The following is a 17,705-nucleotide window of genomic DNA, read 5'->3' as shown; positions in this document are numbered from 1 at the left end:
GGCCGCAGCTAATGGTATCATTAGCCCATATAAGGTACTATTATTCTTTGACCCAGGAAACACCGAATATAAACGACCAAAGCCCAATAGCCCATACATCTTGGCGTAGTTGTGGCCAACGATAATGTTGACAATGTGATCGATCCGATCGACTGATTGATCTATGTGTGTGTACTGTTGGATCTTAGGGCGTTTGCCGCGGCCGCCGGCCGCCGCGGGCGCCCTCCGCTATCGTGCGTGTTCTGCTAGGGCGTCTGCCATTGCCGCGGCGGCAGCTCGTCACAACGACGACACCATCCACTGATCTAGAGTCTCCTGTCCGATTACGACTAGACGCAGGCGGATTAGATCAGAAATTCAGAATACGGCTAGAGGTTGCTAGCCAGGTGACCTGGATCGAAGATTTTTGCAGCAGGTACCACTACACACCAGTAGTTTTTTCATGAATTATGATCTTAGTCTGGTCAATTAGCATTGCCTACAAAATAGTGCTTTTGACAATCTGTGCATTTTCTGATCCACGGCATGAGCTATTTTGCGTGTCTAATATATGCACCGTGGTGAATTTTGATATCCTGTAGTCTTTCGTAGTGAGGAACAGGCCCAATTTGAGTCTAAACTTACCCATTTCTAGCTGGATGTTTGCAATCATCTAAACCTAAAAATCTTATCTTCACTTGCCAATTGAATCGTTGGATTATTTTAAACAAGTAAAAATACTACGGTTGGTCATAACTCTTTCGATGTGAACAACAACAATCAAACAAGCCTTTTCGGCTATGCATGTTTACAAAACAGAATGAAGACGATTTTTTCGACATTACATAATTGTCTATATTGGTATGGAAAAATAGTTGTAAAGTTCACATTATCTACTTGTTCAACACTGGTCGTTGTCAGGCTCAATTTAAGTTAACAGAAACATAACATTCTTTTGTAGCTTCAAATATACATTTTGATGATCATCAACATTATCGTGAGAGTTAACAATGGAGACACATGTATCTTACTCCATTTTCATAATGAAAATGGGTCCATGTGGCCCCTTTGATTAACAAAAATGTTTCATGACTTTTGTGAAAGTTGACTTTTCGCCCCCCTCATGTCCAAATTCTGGCTCCGCCCCTGATGAGGATCAGGAGGAGGATGTGGATGAGGAGCGGACCATGGAGGAGGACGAAGAGAAAGAGCGTGTGACAGCCCGCTTTGTTGTCTACAAAATTGACTTTGTCAAACAAAAGCTCACCAGAGTACACAATCTCAAAGACCACACGCTGTTCATGGGTGTCAACACTTCGTTTTTAGTTCCGGCGAAGGACTTTCCCACACTAATACCCAATAGCATCTACCATACAGATGACTTGAATCATAATACTTTCTCCAAGAGATTTTCAGACAGACGGGCTTTGATTGACAAGGGCCTTCGGCAGGTTTTTATCTTCAATATGGAAGATAGTAGTTTCACGAATATACTAGCTCCTGTTTCTTCAAGATTGAATTGGCCCCCATCGGTTTGGATCCTGTCATAACTTTCTTGTGTTTAGATAAATTTATGATCTAAGTCAATGACGTTGTAAAGCTTGGTGTTTCATCAATTAGAAATATTATAAAGTTATTCAATTAGACCTTGATGAAATGAAGATTTCCTGTCCCTGTTCATACCTACCTCCAGTTTCATCACATAGTTAATACTACTTAATATTGTGCAGATCTTAGTATGGGAAAAACTAAGACGTGACCCACCTAGGCCAACAACAAATCAGTGAAGAGTAGATAGTAACAAAATTGGTCTGGTAAATTGTGTAGTTTGATTTAGCCTAGCCTACCCAGCATATGATCTGTAGCTTCGCCCTTATTACAGTCTCGTGGCACACGATTAAACTCATACACGTCAAAGGAGGAAAGACAAAGTCTCTAGAAACCGAGGTTGTCCTTTTATATGGAACTTGTTATGTAAATCTTGAGGAAAAGTAGATAGAAAACTAATAGACAGGGTGGACAGTTTTGGCAGTAAAATGATGAAACACTAAATAAAATGCTCAACACGGTCAAAAGTAAAATAATAAACAAGTAAGAAAACATGTATGCAAAATACATGGTGTAGAACAACAAAGTAAGAATATTGTTTAGCACTTGCACAAAGAACAAGTGTTGTTTATAAAGAAGATGTATATAAAATCAAGTTTAATTTTTTTAATGTTTCGGTACTATGATGCTTTCTTTATAAGAATTGGAAGCCTCAGATTTTATTTTATTTTTGCAGGGAAGAAACATCAGGTATTTAATTAGACTATAAGCAAATGTTGTGATCGTGACATGTAGGAAAAACAATTTTACTGACTTAGCATCGGGTGGAGTAGTGTGAGGCCATGGATTATATAGAGAGGATGGAATTGGATATTGAAGTCGGGCGAGTAGATTTGGCTTGAGAAGCTCCATGGCAACAATGGAGAAATTCGTGGCACATGAACAACTATTCAAGCATAGGTTCGTCATTTGGGGCAGCAACCTTTTCATGCAATGAGACTTGGAACACCCACTCTCGGTAATTTGTCTCCCCTTGCTCTCATGCTTGATGTGCTTCGCGAAGCACTGAAGTTACATTCATTGACTCATTTTTATCACCTGTACAAAACCCAACCAATGCACCCAAACTTTAGAAGGATATGACAAGCCTTCACTTTTGTTTTCAAACTAACATGATTCACGGGACAACATACGCTGGACAGAGCAGTGTGGCATGTATCATTTTTCATTGTGACAGGCTTCACCCAACTATGTCACAAGGCACCTTAGTGTACCATCGGCCCTCCCATTTGGGCTTAGTCGAGCTCACTGGATGCTAACTCGGGACGATAGAAATCTATGCCCCTTCTAAGTTCTAAGTTAGAGACAGACAATTACTGCGGATGTGATGCAAATGCGACAAAAGCAAGTTGATGACTTAATTTGTTAAATGATAGTATAATGGCAACCTCTAGATATCTTTAAACAGTGAGAGGACAAGATATACCCAGATTCTACTAAACCTAAATATTGCTTGCTACAGCTCCTACTTGCGTGCGGGAGATGGCATTAGTGATTGTACTGATTTTTTTTTTTTTTTGCGAGTACTGATCTTGTTTTTTTTTGCGAGAGTACTGATATTGTTTCTCATTAATTAGTAAACACCATTTAAAAAGATATCTAACCTAAATAACCTAGGATATTTTTGGAGTAAATAAGTTAGGGAGCCTTCTAGTACTGTGCCATTTTGTTTACAAGAGTTGTGTATTTATAAGGATCATGGTCTTCACATGAGTCGTAAATCCATTGAGAGAGCTATAAATATAAGACCCTTGCCAAATATAGGCGGACATATATCATCTTAGAAGGGCGTAGATGACACCGGGTTCATCATATTTCCATTGGTGTATACTTGCAACGTATGTTCTAATGTAGATTAACATTGTTAAACGATTTAACAATCATGTATCATACCAATTGAATAATAGTGTTGGGACCTACACCATGACAATGCACATCATGCCTCTTATTTTTATAAATTTAAACCATAAAATGCCAGGGTTTATTACTTATCTAAATGGAAAACTAAGAATTTGAACATTATTCTTTTCTAATGCGAAAGAAAACTCAGACATGCTTGTGTCTACAAAAATAGTAATTGGTACTTCAGTACTACAAAAAAAGTCAATCACACAAAAATATTTTTTTGAGTTTGAGTTATTTATAAAAATATGTTCTAATGTAGATTATACCTTCATGCAATAAAAATATGAGATGCATGTGATTTGAGGTAGGGGAATGTTCACTAGGGGCGCAGAGGTAACACTACAACTCGAGAAAGATCTCCGATGGATGTGCAGGATGTGTCTCGAGGATGAGACTATTGATGAGATTGCTTCAGGTGGGTGTGAGATGAATCAAGGCTTCGAGTAGACTATTGACGCACGGCAGATGTCATCATTTTTAAAATCATGTTCTTCTTTAAATATGTGATTTTTATACTTCATGAAAACAATTGAATTCACAACATATTTGAAAACTATGAACATTTTCTAACTTCATGAAAAAATTTCATCCGCATTTTTAATTAGTGAATATTTTTTAATCTGTGAGAATTTCAAATTCATGAACATTTTCTAAATCCACAAACATTTTTTAAATCCACAATTTTTTTTCAAATTTGTGAAGTTTTTTGGAATTCATGAACATTTAATAAATTCACGGACTTTTTTGGGTCCATGAACAATTTTTCAAATTCATGAACATTTTTTGCTCAATTACATTTTTGAAATTCATGAACACTTTTTTGAATTCATGAATGTTTTAATGAATCTGTGAACAAAATTTTGAAATTTTCCTGCATCCCAGATGAACAATTGTAGCCGTTTTTGAAGAAAAAATGACTATAACCCATGATCAGCTCTTTTCTGAAACACACTCAACTTTATTAATTGATAACAATGTTTCTTGGGATACAATGGAGATCAGAGGGCTCAATAAAGCCAGAAGTGGGGTCTTTCAGTCAGGCCTGGAGCGTATTTAGTGAGGCTATGTCCATCGGCACTCGAGTCCCTTCATTCGTAGATAAAGGAAGAAGATGCAAAATCAGCAACAGATATGATAATCTCGTGAATTATACTAACATTCCTTCCACCAGAACCAGACTTGAAGTTCTCCACGACCTCCTTGCAATCTGTAGATATAAATATGTGGTTTAGTGAGGGGTCTTTTGCCAATGCCATAGTTTCCCGACCTGCCATATCTTCCAAGATTGTTGGGTCTGTGATTCCCATACACACGATGGCAGAAGATTCCAAGTAAGTCCCACCGAAATCCCTACATACTGACCGCGAAGCACCACTCATGGTAGTCATCGAAACAGCCCCATCTACCTTAAGTTTGGCAAAACCAACAGGGGGTGGTGTCCAGGGAACCCTTGTAGGAATAGAGGAAGGGATGCGATCAACTCCTATGCACAAATAAATCATAGATACTCCCTCTGTTCCAAAATAAATGTAATTGATTTAGTACAATTAACACTTAGGACGGAGGGAGTATAACCAATTGAATGGGCCGGCTCTCTCGTAGCGCTCGGGTGCGCTCCATTAATTAGCCCATGAGGTAAAAACTAGCCTAAACCCCACACCCACCGGAGTAGCCTATCCCACACAGCCCATGAGCCCATCACAGACCACCACACATGCAGTAGTCGTCTCCGATTACCTCTCTCTCTCTCTCTCTCTCTCTCTCTCTTGTCGCTGCCATCCATCTCCAACGAGATCCCTACCCTTCCCCCGCCGATAGCCATGTCTTCCGTCTTCAGAGGCGATGAGTCCGCCCCCTTCTTCGGCTTCCTCGACGCCGTCGTGGCCCTCGTCTTCTCATGTAAGCCCCCTCCCCTCCACCAGGTTGGACATGCCATCTTAGTCACTATCAGGAACACCCGACGCCATGACTTGAGGATGATAATCGTCATCGACATCATTTAAAGGAATATGTATAGCTGGGCTAAGTATTAAGTAAACTGGTTATGAAACGTGAGTTCGCTTGTAGTGATGTTGACAGTGAATTCGCTAGTCCCAATCATATGTGTACAGGCTTTTGATCCTTCTGTCTTGGTACCAATCCATATCCAAGTTGACAAATTATGGCACAAACGTCGTATAATTTGTCAATATGATGTTCTGCACTTTGTAGGTGCATAGAAAGATCAGGACCTGATTGTTGCATGGAAGCATGTCAAAATGTACAATGCAGCACTGATCAAGGTTGCTTACCTCGTGCCGTTGCTGCCGGCGCTCGCACCCAAGGCCAGTGTGCTCGATGAAGGCTCACAACGTCCGGACCAGCGTAGCAAATCCACAAAAGACCACTCTCATGACACAAGAAAATGTCCAACACTGAAAATGATGTCTGTGGGTAAGAAACAGAAAGGGAGCAGGGCATGAATCATATGTGCAGTTACAAAAGAGAAAAGAAGAATTGCACAAATTCCAGCCAATTAGTGAGCTTCTATCGGCCCTTCATATTTCGTGATATGCAGTTAGCGCATCTTATGTGAGGCAAATAGATGAAACAGTCAAACAGAGTACAAAAAAAGGGTATTGTCATAAATTTCACAAACTGACAACATCTAAAGGCTTAGAATCATAGAACTGGAGCTCATGAAAATCAAGATCTATATATCTTCCTACCTACCCCGACAATAGCGTGAATATCGCTATTGAAGGTAATGACATGCCCATCAGAATATGTGACTTTTTAAGTACAACTATCAAGCAATCAAAGCACCCATGTCAAGTGCAATTAGCTACTCAAAACAAAAGTAAGCATCAGACATAAGATCCTCCTAATATAACCCTAGACGACATAACATCATTGCATTGACAAATAAACTTACTCACCGGTTTTCAATGCTTGCGGAACATCTCCTTTGTTGGCATTCCCTCAATTAAAGTTTGATTGACATGACGATAATTAAGGGCCTGTGAAATTTTTGCTCAAGCAAAAATTGTGTAAACCATTTTACAGAAATTATTATGCAATAGAGAGCCGAATCAATAGAAATGTCATAAAATAAGCGATGTAGAAATCTAGGAAAGTGTAAAGGTGTAACTAAACGAAATTACTCTAGGTGAAAATTGGAAGAGGCATTACTAAAACGCATAGCACATTCAGCATGTCATTTTGACAAATCGTGGTGGGCATTCTTCTAAAAATCAGTAGTGATGCTTCAAAAGAAAATCACTAATGCATCTAATTAGAGTCTCACCAAAGCATTAGACAACATGCTAGAAAAATGCCGGATAAGAGATGATGAGAAGTTCCAAAACCCTTATAGTCTAAAGAAACAAAATTATGTCACTTATTTCTGAAATGGATATTGAAGTTGCAGTTCTAGTTCAATGCAAACAAATTTTACCAGTTTTAGTGTTCAAGTACACTTCAGGGCTCTTGGCACTAATTTTCAGCAACACAACAGCTCTAGTGACAGAAGAATGCAAGAACTTACATCACTGTCAGTCATGGCACCCCAATGAGCATCAAGAATCTGATTCATCGAGAAGCTTTCATAAGATTCCACTAGATGACCATCGTCCCAGTAATAAGAACATAAGAGTACATAAACAATAACCTATCTCCTGCCTTATATCGTGATAAGGAGATATGCCCAAGAAAATCAATAGGGGATATTTAGACAGGACAACGACTACAGCGTACCGCAACAAAATTCTACTACAAATTTGCAATAGCAAGACATAATTTTTCTCACATGTCTCCCTACTCATTGTGATCCATGAAATCAAGGTTCCACTGGATGACCCGCCTCATAGTTATGTAACCTCCCGTCGCGATAGCACGCAGCAAGCTGAGCGTCGCCACCGACTACGCGTACGTCCTGATCATCCTATCTGGGACAGACGCGGCCCTTCAGATCAAACGCGTCGCCCTTGATGTTGTTTCTCCTGTAACTGGGCAGCTTAACCCCATCCTTCTCTTCAAAGTTACCGGACCTCGGCTTGGCGAACTGGCCAGCCATCCGCCCCACCTACTATGCGCAAAGAACATCGAACAGATAGGATCAGATCTCACAAATCAAATGACCAATAGACGTATCTGGTTCAAATCAATTTGATTTGGGCAATCGATTTGTACCTTGACGATGGGGACCTGACCACCGAACACGAGGACATCACCCATCTGCAGCAGGACACGGAAGGTGCCATGGATGTTGTTGGCCTTGAACTCCTTAAAGCTCTTGGCGCAGTCCCCTCCCTGAGGATGAAGGCACGGTGGCTGGAGTAGCGGCGCCGTGCGACGGACAGGAGGCACACCGACCATCTGTTTGTAGGCAAGCAAACAATACATGGTACAAACACAATATTTGTGTTACTGCATGAACTTAACAGAAGCATCATCATGAAGTTAGGGATAGGACTGCTGAGCACGTTGCTTCCCTCATGGCCAGCAACGCCAGCGAGGCCTTGGCGAAAACCATTTTCTGCTGTCCATGGTTGGTCTACCTCTTGCATCTGAAAACGTCAAACAATACACAACACTTTCAGGGAAAAGTTTAGGAAACTATACAGGGAAAAGTTCAGGAAACTATACGAATTTTCAATACGTGATTTGGGAGTACAAGCACTTGAATCTCTTCTTCTTATTAAATCTGAAAATTGTGTAAACAAACACACGGCATCCAACGGGCAAGTACACCCCCAAAATCCACACATAATAGGAGCAAAAGAAAAGCGTCCGTGGATCAGCCGAGGTCAGCGCCATCGACAGGCTCTGTCCAGCTTGAAGACCACCCCCAAAATCCAAACGAAATGGTGATTCGATGGCGGGGCGCGTGAAGGAAGCCGCCGCAAGGTGAGTGGGTGGGGGAGGGGGGGGGGAGGCGTCGTGGGGGTGGCCGCAGAGGAAGGCCGCACGAGAAGTGGTGAGAGCAAGGACGATGGGGAGGTCGTGTGTGAGGAAGGAGACAGGGGATTATGTGCTTGCCTCAGGGGAGGGGAGGGTGTATCTGAGGACATATTTTCTTCTCTCCTAAGAAAATGACGTGGAGGCTGGAGGACGAGAGCCATGATAAAATGCCTGGCACACCCAATCGACCAGAACAGTAGCCTCGACGACGTGGCTATCGCGAGACTGCGCCCATCACCCGTACCTTATTGTTACCGATGATGGCGATTCATACTTTAAATCAACGAATCCGTGACCTCCTCAAGCCTTGCTCTGATACAACTTGTTAGAATAAATTCAAGGCGCGTAGTCGATCATCCGAAGAACATGCAATCACACGAGTATGACATCGAGATTTGTTAACGAGATTCACCAATATGACTACATCCCTGGGGCTGACTACGGGCGCTCCTCTGTGTGACACCGTCACAATACCACACACTGGCCACCCAAACACCGGCACACGCCGTTGGCTCCCCCTGTGTGTTGGCATAGGTTACATCGTGTGTCTATCCGCTCATATATAAGAGGTCCAACTATGACACGACTCTATATTCTATCCACACATTGTATGACTCTGAGTCCAACTATAATCTACCTTGGTCGAGTTCATTGGATGCCACGACAGAAAAATGTGCCTCTTCTAAGTTTTAACTCGAGACGAATGGGTACTTGCAAAGGTAAAACAAATGCAAGAAACTGACAGTGATAGTCATCTATTCTCGCTCGTCAAGCAACCGGCCACTAGATTGATCCAGCTTTGGTTCCCATGTTAACCTCGGCATGTTGATATCGCATTTTGTCTAATGTTTGTGCGATGTCAACCTCTAGATACCTATAAATAGTGAGGGAACAAGATATGCCCAGATTATACTAAATCTAAATATTTCTTATTGAATCCGTGAAGATTTTTCGAATATGCGAACATTTTTTCAAATTCATGAACATTTCATGAATCTGCAAACAATTTCTAAGTAAACTTACAATTTTCCAAATTCATTTTTTTGAATCCATGACCATTCTATGAGTCTATGAACTTTTTTGGGATCAACGAATGTTTTTCAAACCCGCTGAACTTTTTTCAAACTCACAAACATTTTTTGAATCCATAGATATTTTTAACTTCATTTATGTTCTTCTTGATTTGCGGACATGTTTTGAACTCACGGATACCTTATTGAATCCGTGAACATTTCTTGAAACTTGCCCGCATCCCACACGAAAATTCGCGGCCGTATTTTGAAGAAAAAACGAAACAACCATAGGGCATTCGACTCCCTTCCTACAAGATAGAGGAACATGATGCAAATCAGCGGCTCAGGTGCGCTCCATTAATTAGCCCACGAGGTATGGACTGGCCCAAAGCCCACACGGCCCGTTGGCCCACCGTGGACAGGACAGACACCCACGCCACGCAGACGCAGTAGTCGTCTCCCATTACCTCTCCTCCACCTGGTCCACACGTCCGTCCCCCATAATATCTCTCTCTCCTCTCCCCCTCCCCTCTCTCTCCTCCACTCGTCGCCGCCGTCCAATCTCCGGCGAGATTCCCTCCCCCGCCGGCAGCCATGGCTTCCACCTTCAGCGGCGACGAGACCGCCCCCTTCTTCGGCTTCCTCGGCGCCGCCGCGGCCCTCGTCTTCTCCTGTAAGCCCCCTCCCCCCAGATCTCCCCTCCCCCTCCTCCAGATCGGCGATCTGACCGCGGTGTGTGTGATGCGCGCGCAGGCATGGGCGCGGCGTACGGGACGGCCAAGAGCGGGGTGGGGGTGGCGTCGATGGGGGTGATGCGGCCGGAGCTGGTGATGAAGTCCATCGTGCCCGTCGTCATGGCCGGGGTGCTCGGGATCTACGGTCTCATCATCGCCGTCATCATCTCCACCGGGATCAACCCCAAGGCCAAGCCCTACTTCCTCTTCGACGGCTACGCGCACCTCTCCTCCGGCCTCGCCTGCGGCCTCGCGGGGCTCGCCGCCGGCATGGCCATCGGCATCGTCGGCGACGCCGGCGTCAGGTATACACACACCCCTCCTTCTGCTGCGTATCTTCCTGTCAATTGTGTGCGAGAATGTGATGTGAATCTTGTTATGCTGCTTGGTTCTGGGCTGTTACTTGGGACATGCTTGACCAGAGTTTACATGTGAAGTCTGTCAAATGTGGCGTGTGGGGAGTATGCAAATGGTGGTAGCTGCTAGTGTAAATACATCCCTTCCATTGTTGCGCGGCCTAGGAACAAAAGTGTGTGATTGCTGTGTAGATTGTGGTGGATGCGAGTGTAAATCTTGTGCTTGTTGTTGGTAAAGTAGTCTAAATTCTGGGAGGGTAAGTTACAGCAGGGACATGCTACTTAAGTCACGCTTAGGTGCTAGCAACTTGACATAGAGCCAGGTGGGGTGGACCTTGGGTCAGTCGTTGGTACATATTAGTAGAGTATAATCCATGGAAATAATAAGATGGAAACAATCTTGTCATGTGGGACATGCTTGACTAGAGTTAACAGATGAAATTGTGTGTCTCACTTGTTAAACCACACATATTGGCTTATTTCTCCGAACCAGTTTGATGTAATGTTATGCTGGTATGTTGAGAACACCAAGGGCAGTGAGTCATGGTAGCCTACTACTATATGAGTTGCAATATAGCAAGGTGACTTTTTGCGGTTCCTACACAATTGAAATAGCTTTGTCAGTTTGTGAACATGGGAATCTCATAGAACATGCTTTTTATGTATTAATTTATGCTTTTGTCAATAGCTTTGTCTTTTAGCTGTGATCTGAGATTTTATAATTCATAGTCCTTCATCTAGTTCCACTTCATTATTCATTACTCCCTCCGTCCCAAAATAAGTCTCTCAACTCTAGTAAAACTTTGTACTAACTTTATTGCTTCCTCCGTACAAAGTTGGTAGAAAGTTGAGGCACTTATTTTGGGTTAGAGGGAGTAGTTTATTACGGGTCCTTCACATTGTCTAAAACTATGGCTTCTTCTGTTCGAGCACAGGGTCCATATCTGTTTGACTAGTATGAGCTATGGTCTTAGTTAGCACACTTCTTTGGTTTGCACATGTTTGTGGAAGCAATTTAACTAGATTCTACATTGGCCCGCTATAATAACTTAAGCGATTTGCATGATGATTTTTTTATTTTATTTTGTTTGCATCTGGGTTTTTTGTACACCAAATATATTCAAATGGAGGGGGAATCATTGGTTATTAATTCCTTCGGTTGCCAGTATGTATTGGGTTTGTACTTTTATTATTTAACCTTCAACCTTCTGCTCCATATCTCTTAAGCGTATATAGTAATAGATATGCATAGTATAATCAAGATCCAATTGACCTCTGGTACGTATATCTGGCCACATACCAGAGTATGTATGCACATTCTTCACCCTTGGGAAGCATTTTTTAAGGAAAAGCACTAATAGCTCAGAATTGAGATTGTGCCACTAATAACAGCTTGGCTCCAAACAATGCCTTCGAGTATTGCAATAACCAGAACATGCTGCCATCTGCTTTTTCTAGAAATATATAATTGCATAAGTAAATAAATATTAAAAGGGGGAAAACATAGTGGTAAATCGATTTTTATATAGATAACCACCTTTTGTCTGGAAGTTGTTGAAGTACTGATTTGACTCTGTTCTTTTACTTTCTCTGCAGGGCCAACGCACAGCAGCCCAAGCTGTTCGTCGGCATGATCCTCATCCTCATCTTTGCCGAAGCTCTTGCCCTGTACGGCCTCATCGTCGGCATCATCCTCTCCTCGCGTGCCGGCCAATCCCGCGCCGACTAGAAACAAAGCGCTTGCAAGCAAGGAGCATACGGTCCATCATTGTATTCTGTTTGAAAGGGTTCATTTCTTCTTAGAGACTTGTTTGGCAAACACTGTGGTTCTACTTCTGTGTTCATGCTCCTCGGCGGAGGAACATAATGTGGTTTGGGATCATAGGGATTTCCACGCCCGCCATCTGTAATTTTATTCTATGTTCGGCAACGCAAAGCTACCTGTATCTACTCGTCGTACCTAGCACCTGTTGTATTTATTGTTTGGAGTAATAATCGGCGATGAGCCTCTTGGGATGTGATATGAATGAATAAGCAAAGCTAGACCTAGTTCCACTTTTGTCTGTAACTCCTGTGTCTAGATTCATTTTGTTATGTCTGGGGCATGTGGAGTGAATGTTGTGTTTGTTATGTTTAGTGCGTATTTTGTGATGCGAACTACTAGCTGTATCAAGCAGACTGGTGTTTGATAGTTTGCATATGAGAATAAAATTGAAGATTTTGAAATGTGGTTTTGTGAAAATTTCTCGTTGTGTTATACAGGGGGGAAAAATGACCTGGCATATATAGTTTTTTGTTTGGCTCCCAAGCTAAGTGATCTGTGTTTTTAATGTTGAGATTGACTGAGAATCCGCAAAATTGCATGATATATTTTTGTGTTTGAGCTTTGAGTATCTCTGCCAAAGATTCTAAAACAGCCCCCCTATACCTATACAACTTATTGAAACTCAAGAAAAAAAGTATCCTACAATGAACCCTAAATTTTATCGGAGAAAGCAATGTTCCTTAATTCTACTGAAGATCCTCTTCACCCGCTAAGGGCATGTACAACGGTGGCATATGGATACATATGCTCCATGACAAAAAATAATTTAAGGCATCTACATTAATTTTTTCTCTCCAATGCAAGCTATCACTAGTGGGCCTCATTAAGAAATAGAAAATAAAGAGTCTAGCACACATGCATCTTTACTTTGCACTCAATCTTTTCAGCTTTTGTCACCGGACCACACTTTTTTTGTTCAAGCATCCGCCTCCTAAAGAGGATCCCGCTTACCTATCCGAACCTACTTTACGTCATATCCGATCCTACATGGTATGCGAGGCATCACTTTCAGGCTATGCATTGTACATGTCCTAACTGAATAGGCAGCTCCCTTTCCATGGTTGATGCATGTGAACAAAAAAAAGATTCACCTAAGTGTTATCTTCCCGCACGGCGGCCGCCGCCTCCAGGGCCGACCCTCCTCCCATCACCCCTCACACCATGTCACCCTCCTCCCTACTTGCACCTTTTCCCCACGACCAAGCGCACCCGCACAGCCTCAACATGCTGCCCCACAGGCCATGTAGCTCGGGTGTCTAATAGAGATTGGCTTGGATATTGTTATAGGCTCTTTTGCAGGAGGTGGATGCCTGAGGGGAGAGAAGGTGATCCTGTTGTGAAACATAAAGAAGGTAGGGTGGAGGGTAATAGATCCATGCATGCATGTGTACTCAAATCCTAAAAATTTTGCTTGCTTGACAAGGCCCACCGGTGGTGGATGCTTCTATTGGAGAGGAAAAACAAATGAAGATACCGAAACTAGTTTTTCACATGGGCCAATTGCCATGTGAAGCCTCTCATGCCCTAAGAGCATTGGTCGTAGTTGAAGGAAACCCAACCCTTAAGTTGGGTCCATTTGTTTGTCCTCCAGCATGACCAGGGCCGTGTCCGAGAAAATGGAGGCCCGGTGCGAAATAAAAATTGAGGCCCTCGACATAACAAATAGCAATTAGAAAACAAGATTTTCTACACTAAAAATAGACTTTGTTATATATATCATCCTTCTGACATGTTTTAGTACTCATCCTATGATCGCCAGGAACCTCATGAGCACTACTAGTATGTAAACCTTGATTTTTCTGAAGAAACATTCGACTCTTTTACTAAACACTTATCATGAACGTCTTTTTGATGTCGAGTGAGTTTTTCAATATTTTTCCCTTTCTTGTGTTTTCATGTCGCAACTCAAATTTTCTAATTCTAGAACGGGAGGAAATCAGAAAAAAAAAACTAAGAAGCAAATATCATACACTGAAAACTAAACATAGAAACAAAGAGGGATGAATTAAGCCTTTCGTTAACTTGGGAAGAGAACCATGTGGCGGCACCATGTGTGGCTTTGATAGTCCGCTTGATCTTCTTGATGAATTGGTGATCTAGCACTCTTGCCCTCATAGGTCCAGCGACAAGCAACAAGAGGATTGAAAGTAGTAGATGAGAGATTTGAGAAATTGAGTTAGGAAAAGAAGACACCGGAATAAATAGATGGACGATGATGGAGCTGCCATACTACTAAAACTACAGATTGAAGAAGACACCGAATAAATTGCATCAGAAGACTGTTTTGGGGAGAATGCGAATGAATTAATCTACAGGAGTAGAATCGGGAGCTGCTATAGGACCATGGGAAGACACACTAAGAGAAAGAGATTAGAGAGAGAAGAGGAGGAGCCGTGCGTGAGATACGGCCTTGAGAGTCATTTGTTGTGGATTCCTACGTACTTAGTGTTTACTCGATTAATTGACTAATCATGTCTTTTTTATGGGAGAATTAGCCACGGCTAAACTGATCATTAGTTAGAAAACTGAGGCCCTGCTAAATTGGGGGTTCTGTTCGGTCGAACACCCTGCACATGGGTGTAGTACGGGCCTGAGCATGACGCACAATCACATAGTGCATAAAGTTTTTTCTGATCTATTCCCTCCATCTCAAATTTTTTTGTATTAGATTTGTCTAGATACAGATGTGTCTAACACTAAAATACTAAAATGTAACTAGATACATCCGTATTTAGACAAATGTAAGATAAGAATTTTGATACGAAGAAAGTATAAGATAAACTCCATAGAGACGACATGCACGTAAAACAATATGTATCCCTGTAAATAAATATAAGATCGTTTGGATCACTATAAGCAATGATCTAAATGGTCCTATATTTATTTAGGGAGGGAGTGGTTTTTCCACGAATCAATAAAGAAAAAACAGTATATACCACTAGAGTGAGTGTTAGAGGCGGCCAATTAATCAGCGCACCGTGTGTGTGCTCTAAAAGGGAAATTGAGCCGTATCTCCTCCTTGCTCGCTACACAATTCACATTACACCCTTCTCCATCTAAAAAAATATAAGCTGCATTCTATCGAACCGAGATATCAACCTCGACAAACAACCGCGTACCATTAACAATCGGTATATATCTGTTAAAAAAACAGTCGGTGTATCTGAACACAAATATTTCATGTTACCGAATCACAACCACAATAAATAAAATTACTTGTAATTTTCTTAACAGGATGCTGAGAAAAACCCTGTCAAAGACAAAAAAGAAAAGAAATTATTCTCGGATACAAATCGGAGTCACGTGACGTTTTCCGGCCAAGGCCGAGGGAGCGAGCGGCCTGCCTGCCTGCCGAGAGAGAGAGAGAGAGAGAACCCTAGAGAGAGAGAGAGGGGGGCAAGGGGAGGAGGGGAGAGCTCACTCGACGGCGCCGGCGGCCGCATCGCGCAGCGCGGAGGGAGGGAGGGAGAGGGGACAGCTCGCCCCGGCGGCATGGAGTACGCGGCGGCGGGCGCCGGGGGGTACTACTACTACCCGCCCGCGCAGCAGCCGCAGCCGCCGCCGCAGACGCTCCGCCGCCGCCCGCGCCCCGCCGCCCGCTGGGTCAAGCAGTGGTACGTGCCGCGCCCCTCCCCTCGCTGATGCCCGTCCGTCTCCGAGATCGCCGCCCCGCCGCGCGGGACTGACTTGACTGACTGACCGGCGCCGTCGCCGTTGCGTTGTCGTTGCGTTGCAGGATCCCGCAGGATCTCGCCTCCCCCGGCTCCAAGTGCGCCCTCTTCAAGTGGGTCAGAGGTACCGCGCGCTCCCCCCTGAACCTTCCCCCTCCTCCCCTCCCCTCCCCTTGAATCGGCGGATGTGTAGTCTGCAGCCTAACGGACCGACAATGTCGATCTGACGCATTTGTTCTTCATCTTATCATGAATCATAGGACAAATTTTGTCTTGCCCACTAGTTTGAGCAGACTGCGCGGCTGCCTGCAGTGACTGATGCAAAATTTAGTGCATCTTATCCTGAATTGCAGAGCAAAATTTATCTTATCCTCTGTAGTTTGTCGTTCGGTTTGAGCTGGTCGTGCGATTGCGTGCAATGTCTAATTGGCGGTTGGCTTCTGCGTAACCTGTGTGCAGAGGACGTGTACAAGAATCTGAAGGAGAACGGCGGAGTGGGGCAGGAGCCGGAGGCGCAGCCGCGCAAGGTTGAGCCGGCCACGGAGATACTCTTCCTCTGCAGCTACGACAACTGCGGCAAGACCTTTGTTGACGTGGCTGCCTTGAGGAAGCATGCCCACGTGCACGGCGAGAGGCAGTACGTTTGCCAGGAGCCCGGCTGTGGGAAGGTAACTCCAAAATTACCTTACACATTTAGCAATGTTTATGCTCGTGTTGGTGAACTTATCCGTTTACTAGCGTTGACAAACTTCCCTGTGATTTCAGTCTCATATGCAAAATGGTTTTAAGCTCTTTATCTTTCTGTCCACTAGGACCTTTCTCTGTTTTGCATAGTTATTGATGGATTTAAGGCCCAATAGATTTGTTTCAGTGCAACTATACATATAAGACCTTTGCTTATGTCCTATACGGGTAACTCATGAACGAAACGACCGTTATATGTGCGCTCACTGTTGATGGGAGAATGTAATTCCTAACTATGTGACTGTTCCTTTTGTACAGAAATGATGAATCCTTTTTCTGTTTGTTTTGCAGAAATTTGTAGATAGCTCAAAGTTGAAGAGGCACCACCTTACTCACACAGGACAAAAGGATTTCGTTTGCCCACATCCAGGCTGTGGTAAGGTAGGGATTCACATTCTATTTCACGACAGCATTCTTTGCTTCTAATTCTCACCATACAACTTACATTTATAGTTACAGTGTTCTTCTATCTGGTGATCCAAAACTAAGTTGAGTGGCACCAATTCTATCGAACTGAAGATGTTCCGCTGATTTGATTAGATGAACTTAATGAAACTTCCCCTGATCCCTCAAGCTAGTTTTATGCTTGTAAATTCAATTGCTACGTGCCTAATCTGTTTCTAATTTTAGAGGTTTACTTTCTACTACGCAACAATTTCCTGTTTGCATCTTTGCAAGTGAGTGGTTGGTTTATGCTTTCTTATTGGTGAATACTTTCACTATGGTACGTTTTACATGTTCTAACAAACAAATCCTCTGAATTTCAGGCCTTCTCATTTTTTGCTTCTAATTCTCACCATACAACTTACATTTTTAAATTACAGTGTTCTTCTATCTAATGCTACCAAACTAAGTGGCATGCCAGATTCTATCGAACTGAAGATGCTTTGCGGATTTGATTTGATGAACTTAATGAAACTTCCCCTGAT

General features: G+C 43.0%; 2 protein-coding genes and 1 pseudogene across 2 annotated transcripts in view; 2 read left to right on the top strand and 1 right to left on the bottom strand.

Moving 5' to 3' along the window:
- Positions 1-7,275: 7,275 nt before the first annotated feature.
- LOC123186384 (phospho-2-dehydro-3-deoxyheptonate aldolase 2, chloroplastic-like) lies at positions 7,276-8,259 on the bottom strand (annotated as a pseudogene).
- A 1,630-nt stretch (positions 8,260-9,889) lies between these two features.
- On the top strand, positions 9,890-12,604 carry LOC123185681 (V-type proton ATPase 16 kDa proteolipid subunit). The gene is made up of 3 exons (XM_044597528.1): positions 9,890-10,119; positions 10,200-10,485; positions 12,133-12,604. The coding sequence occupies exons 1-3, from the start codon at positions 10,041-10,043 to the stop codon at positions 12,263-12,265; spliced, it is 498 nt and encodes a 165-aa protein (XP_044453463.1). The 5' UTR covers positions 9,890-10,040; the 3' UTR covers positions 12,266-12,604.
- A 3,069-nt stretch (positions 12,605-15,673) lies between these two features.
- LOC123185671 (zinc finger transcription factor YY1) overlaps positions 15,674-17,705 on the top strand; it is a 4,128-nt gene continuing 2,096 nt past the window's right edge. Inside the window, exons 1-4 of the mRNA XM_044597518.1 lie at positions 15,674-15,975; positions 16,098-16,156; positions 16,492-16,700; positions 17,068-17,157. Coding sequence (XP_044453453.1) covers positions 15,854-15,975; positions 16,098-16,156; positions 16,492-16,700; positions 17,068-17,157 — 480 coding nt within the window. The 5' untranslated portion in view covers positions 15,674-15,853. The remainder of the gene's footprint in view (positions 15,976-16,097; positions 16,157-16,491; positions 16,701-17,067; positions 17,158-17,705) is intronic.

This window comes from Triticum aestivum, chromosome 1A (genome assembly GCF_018294505.1).
Source record: "Triticum aestivum cultivar Chinese Spring chromosome 1A, IWGSC CS RefSeq v2.1, whole genome shotgun sequence".
Taxonomy (NCBI): domain Eukaryota; kingdom Viridiplantae; phylum Streptophyta; class Magnoliopsida; order Poales; family Poaceae; genus Triticum; species Triticum aestivum.
This window is presented reverse-complemented; position numbering and strand designations above follow the sequence as displayed.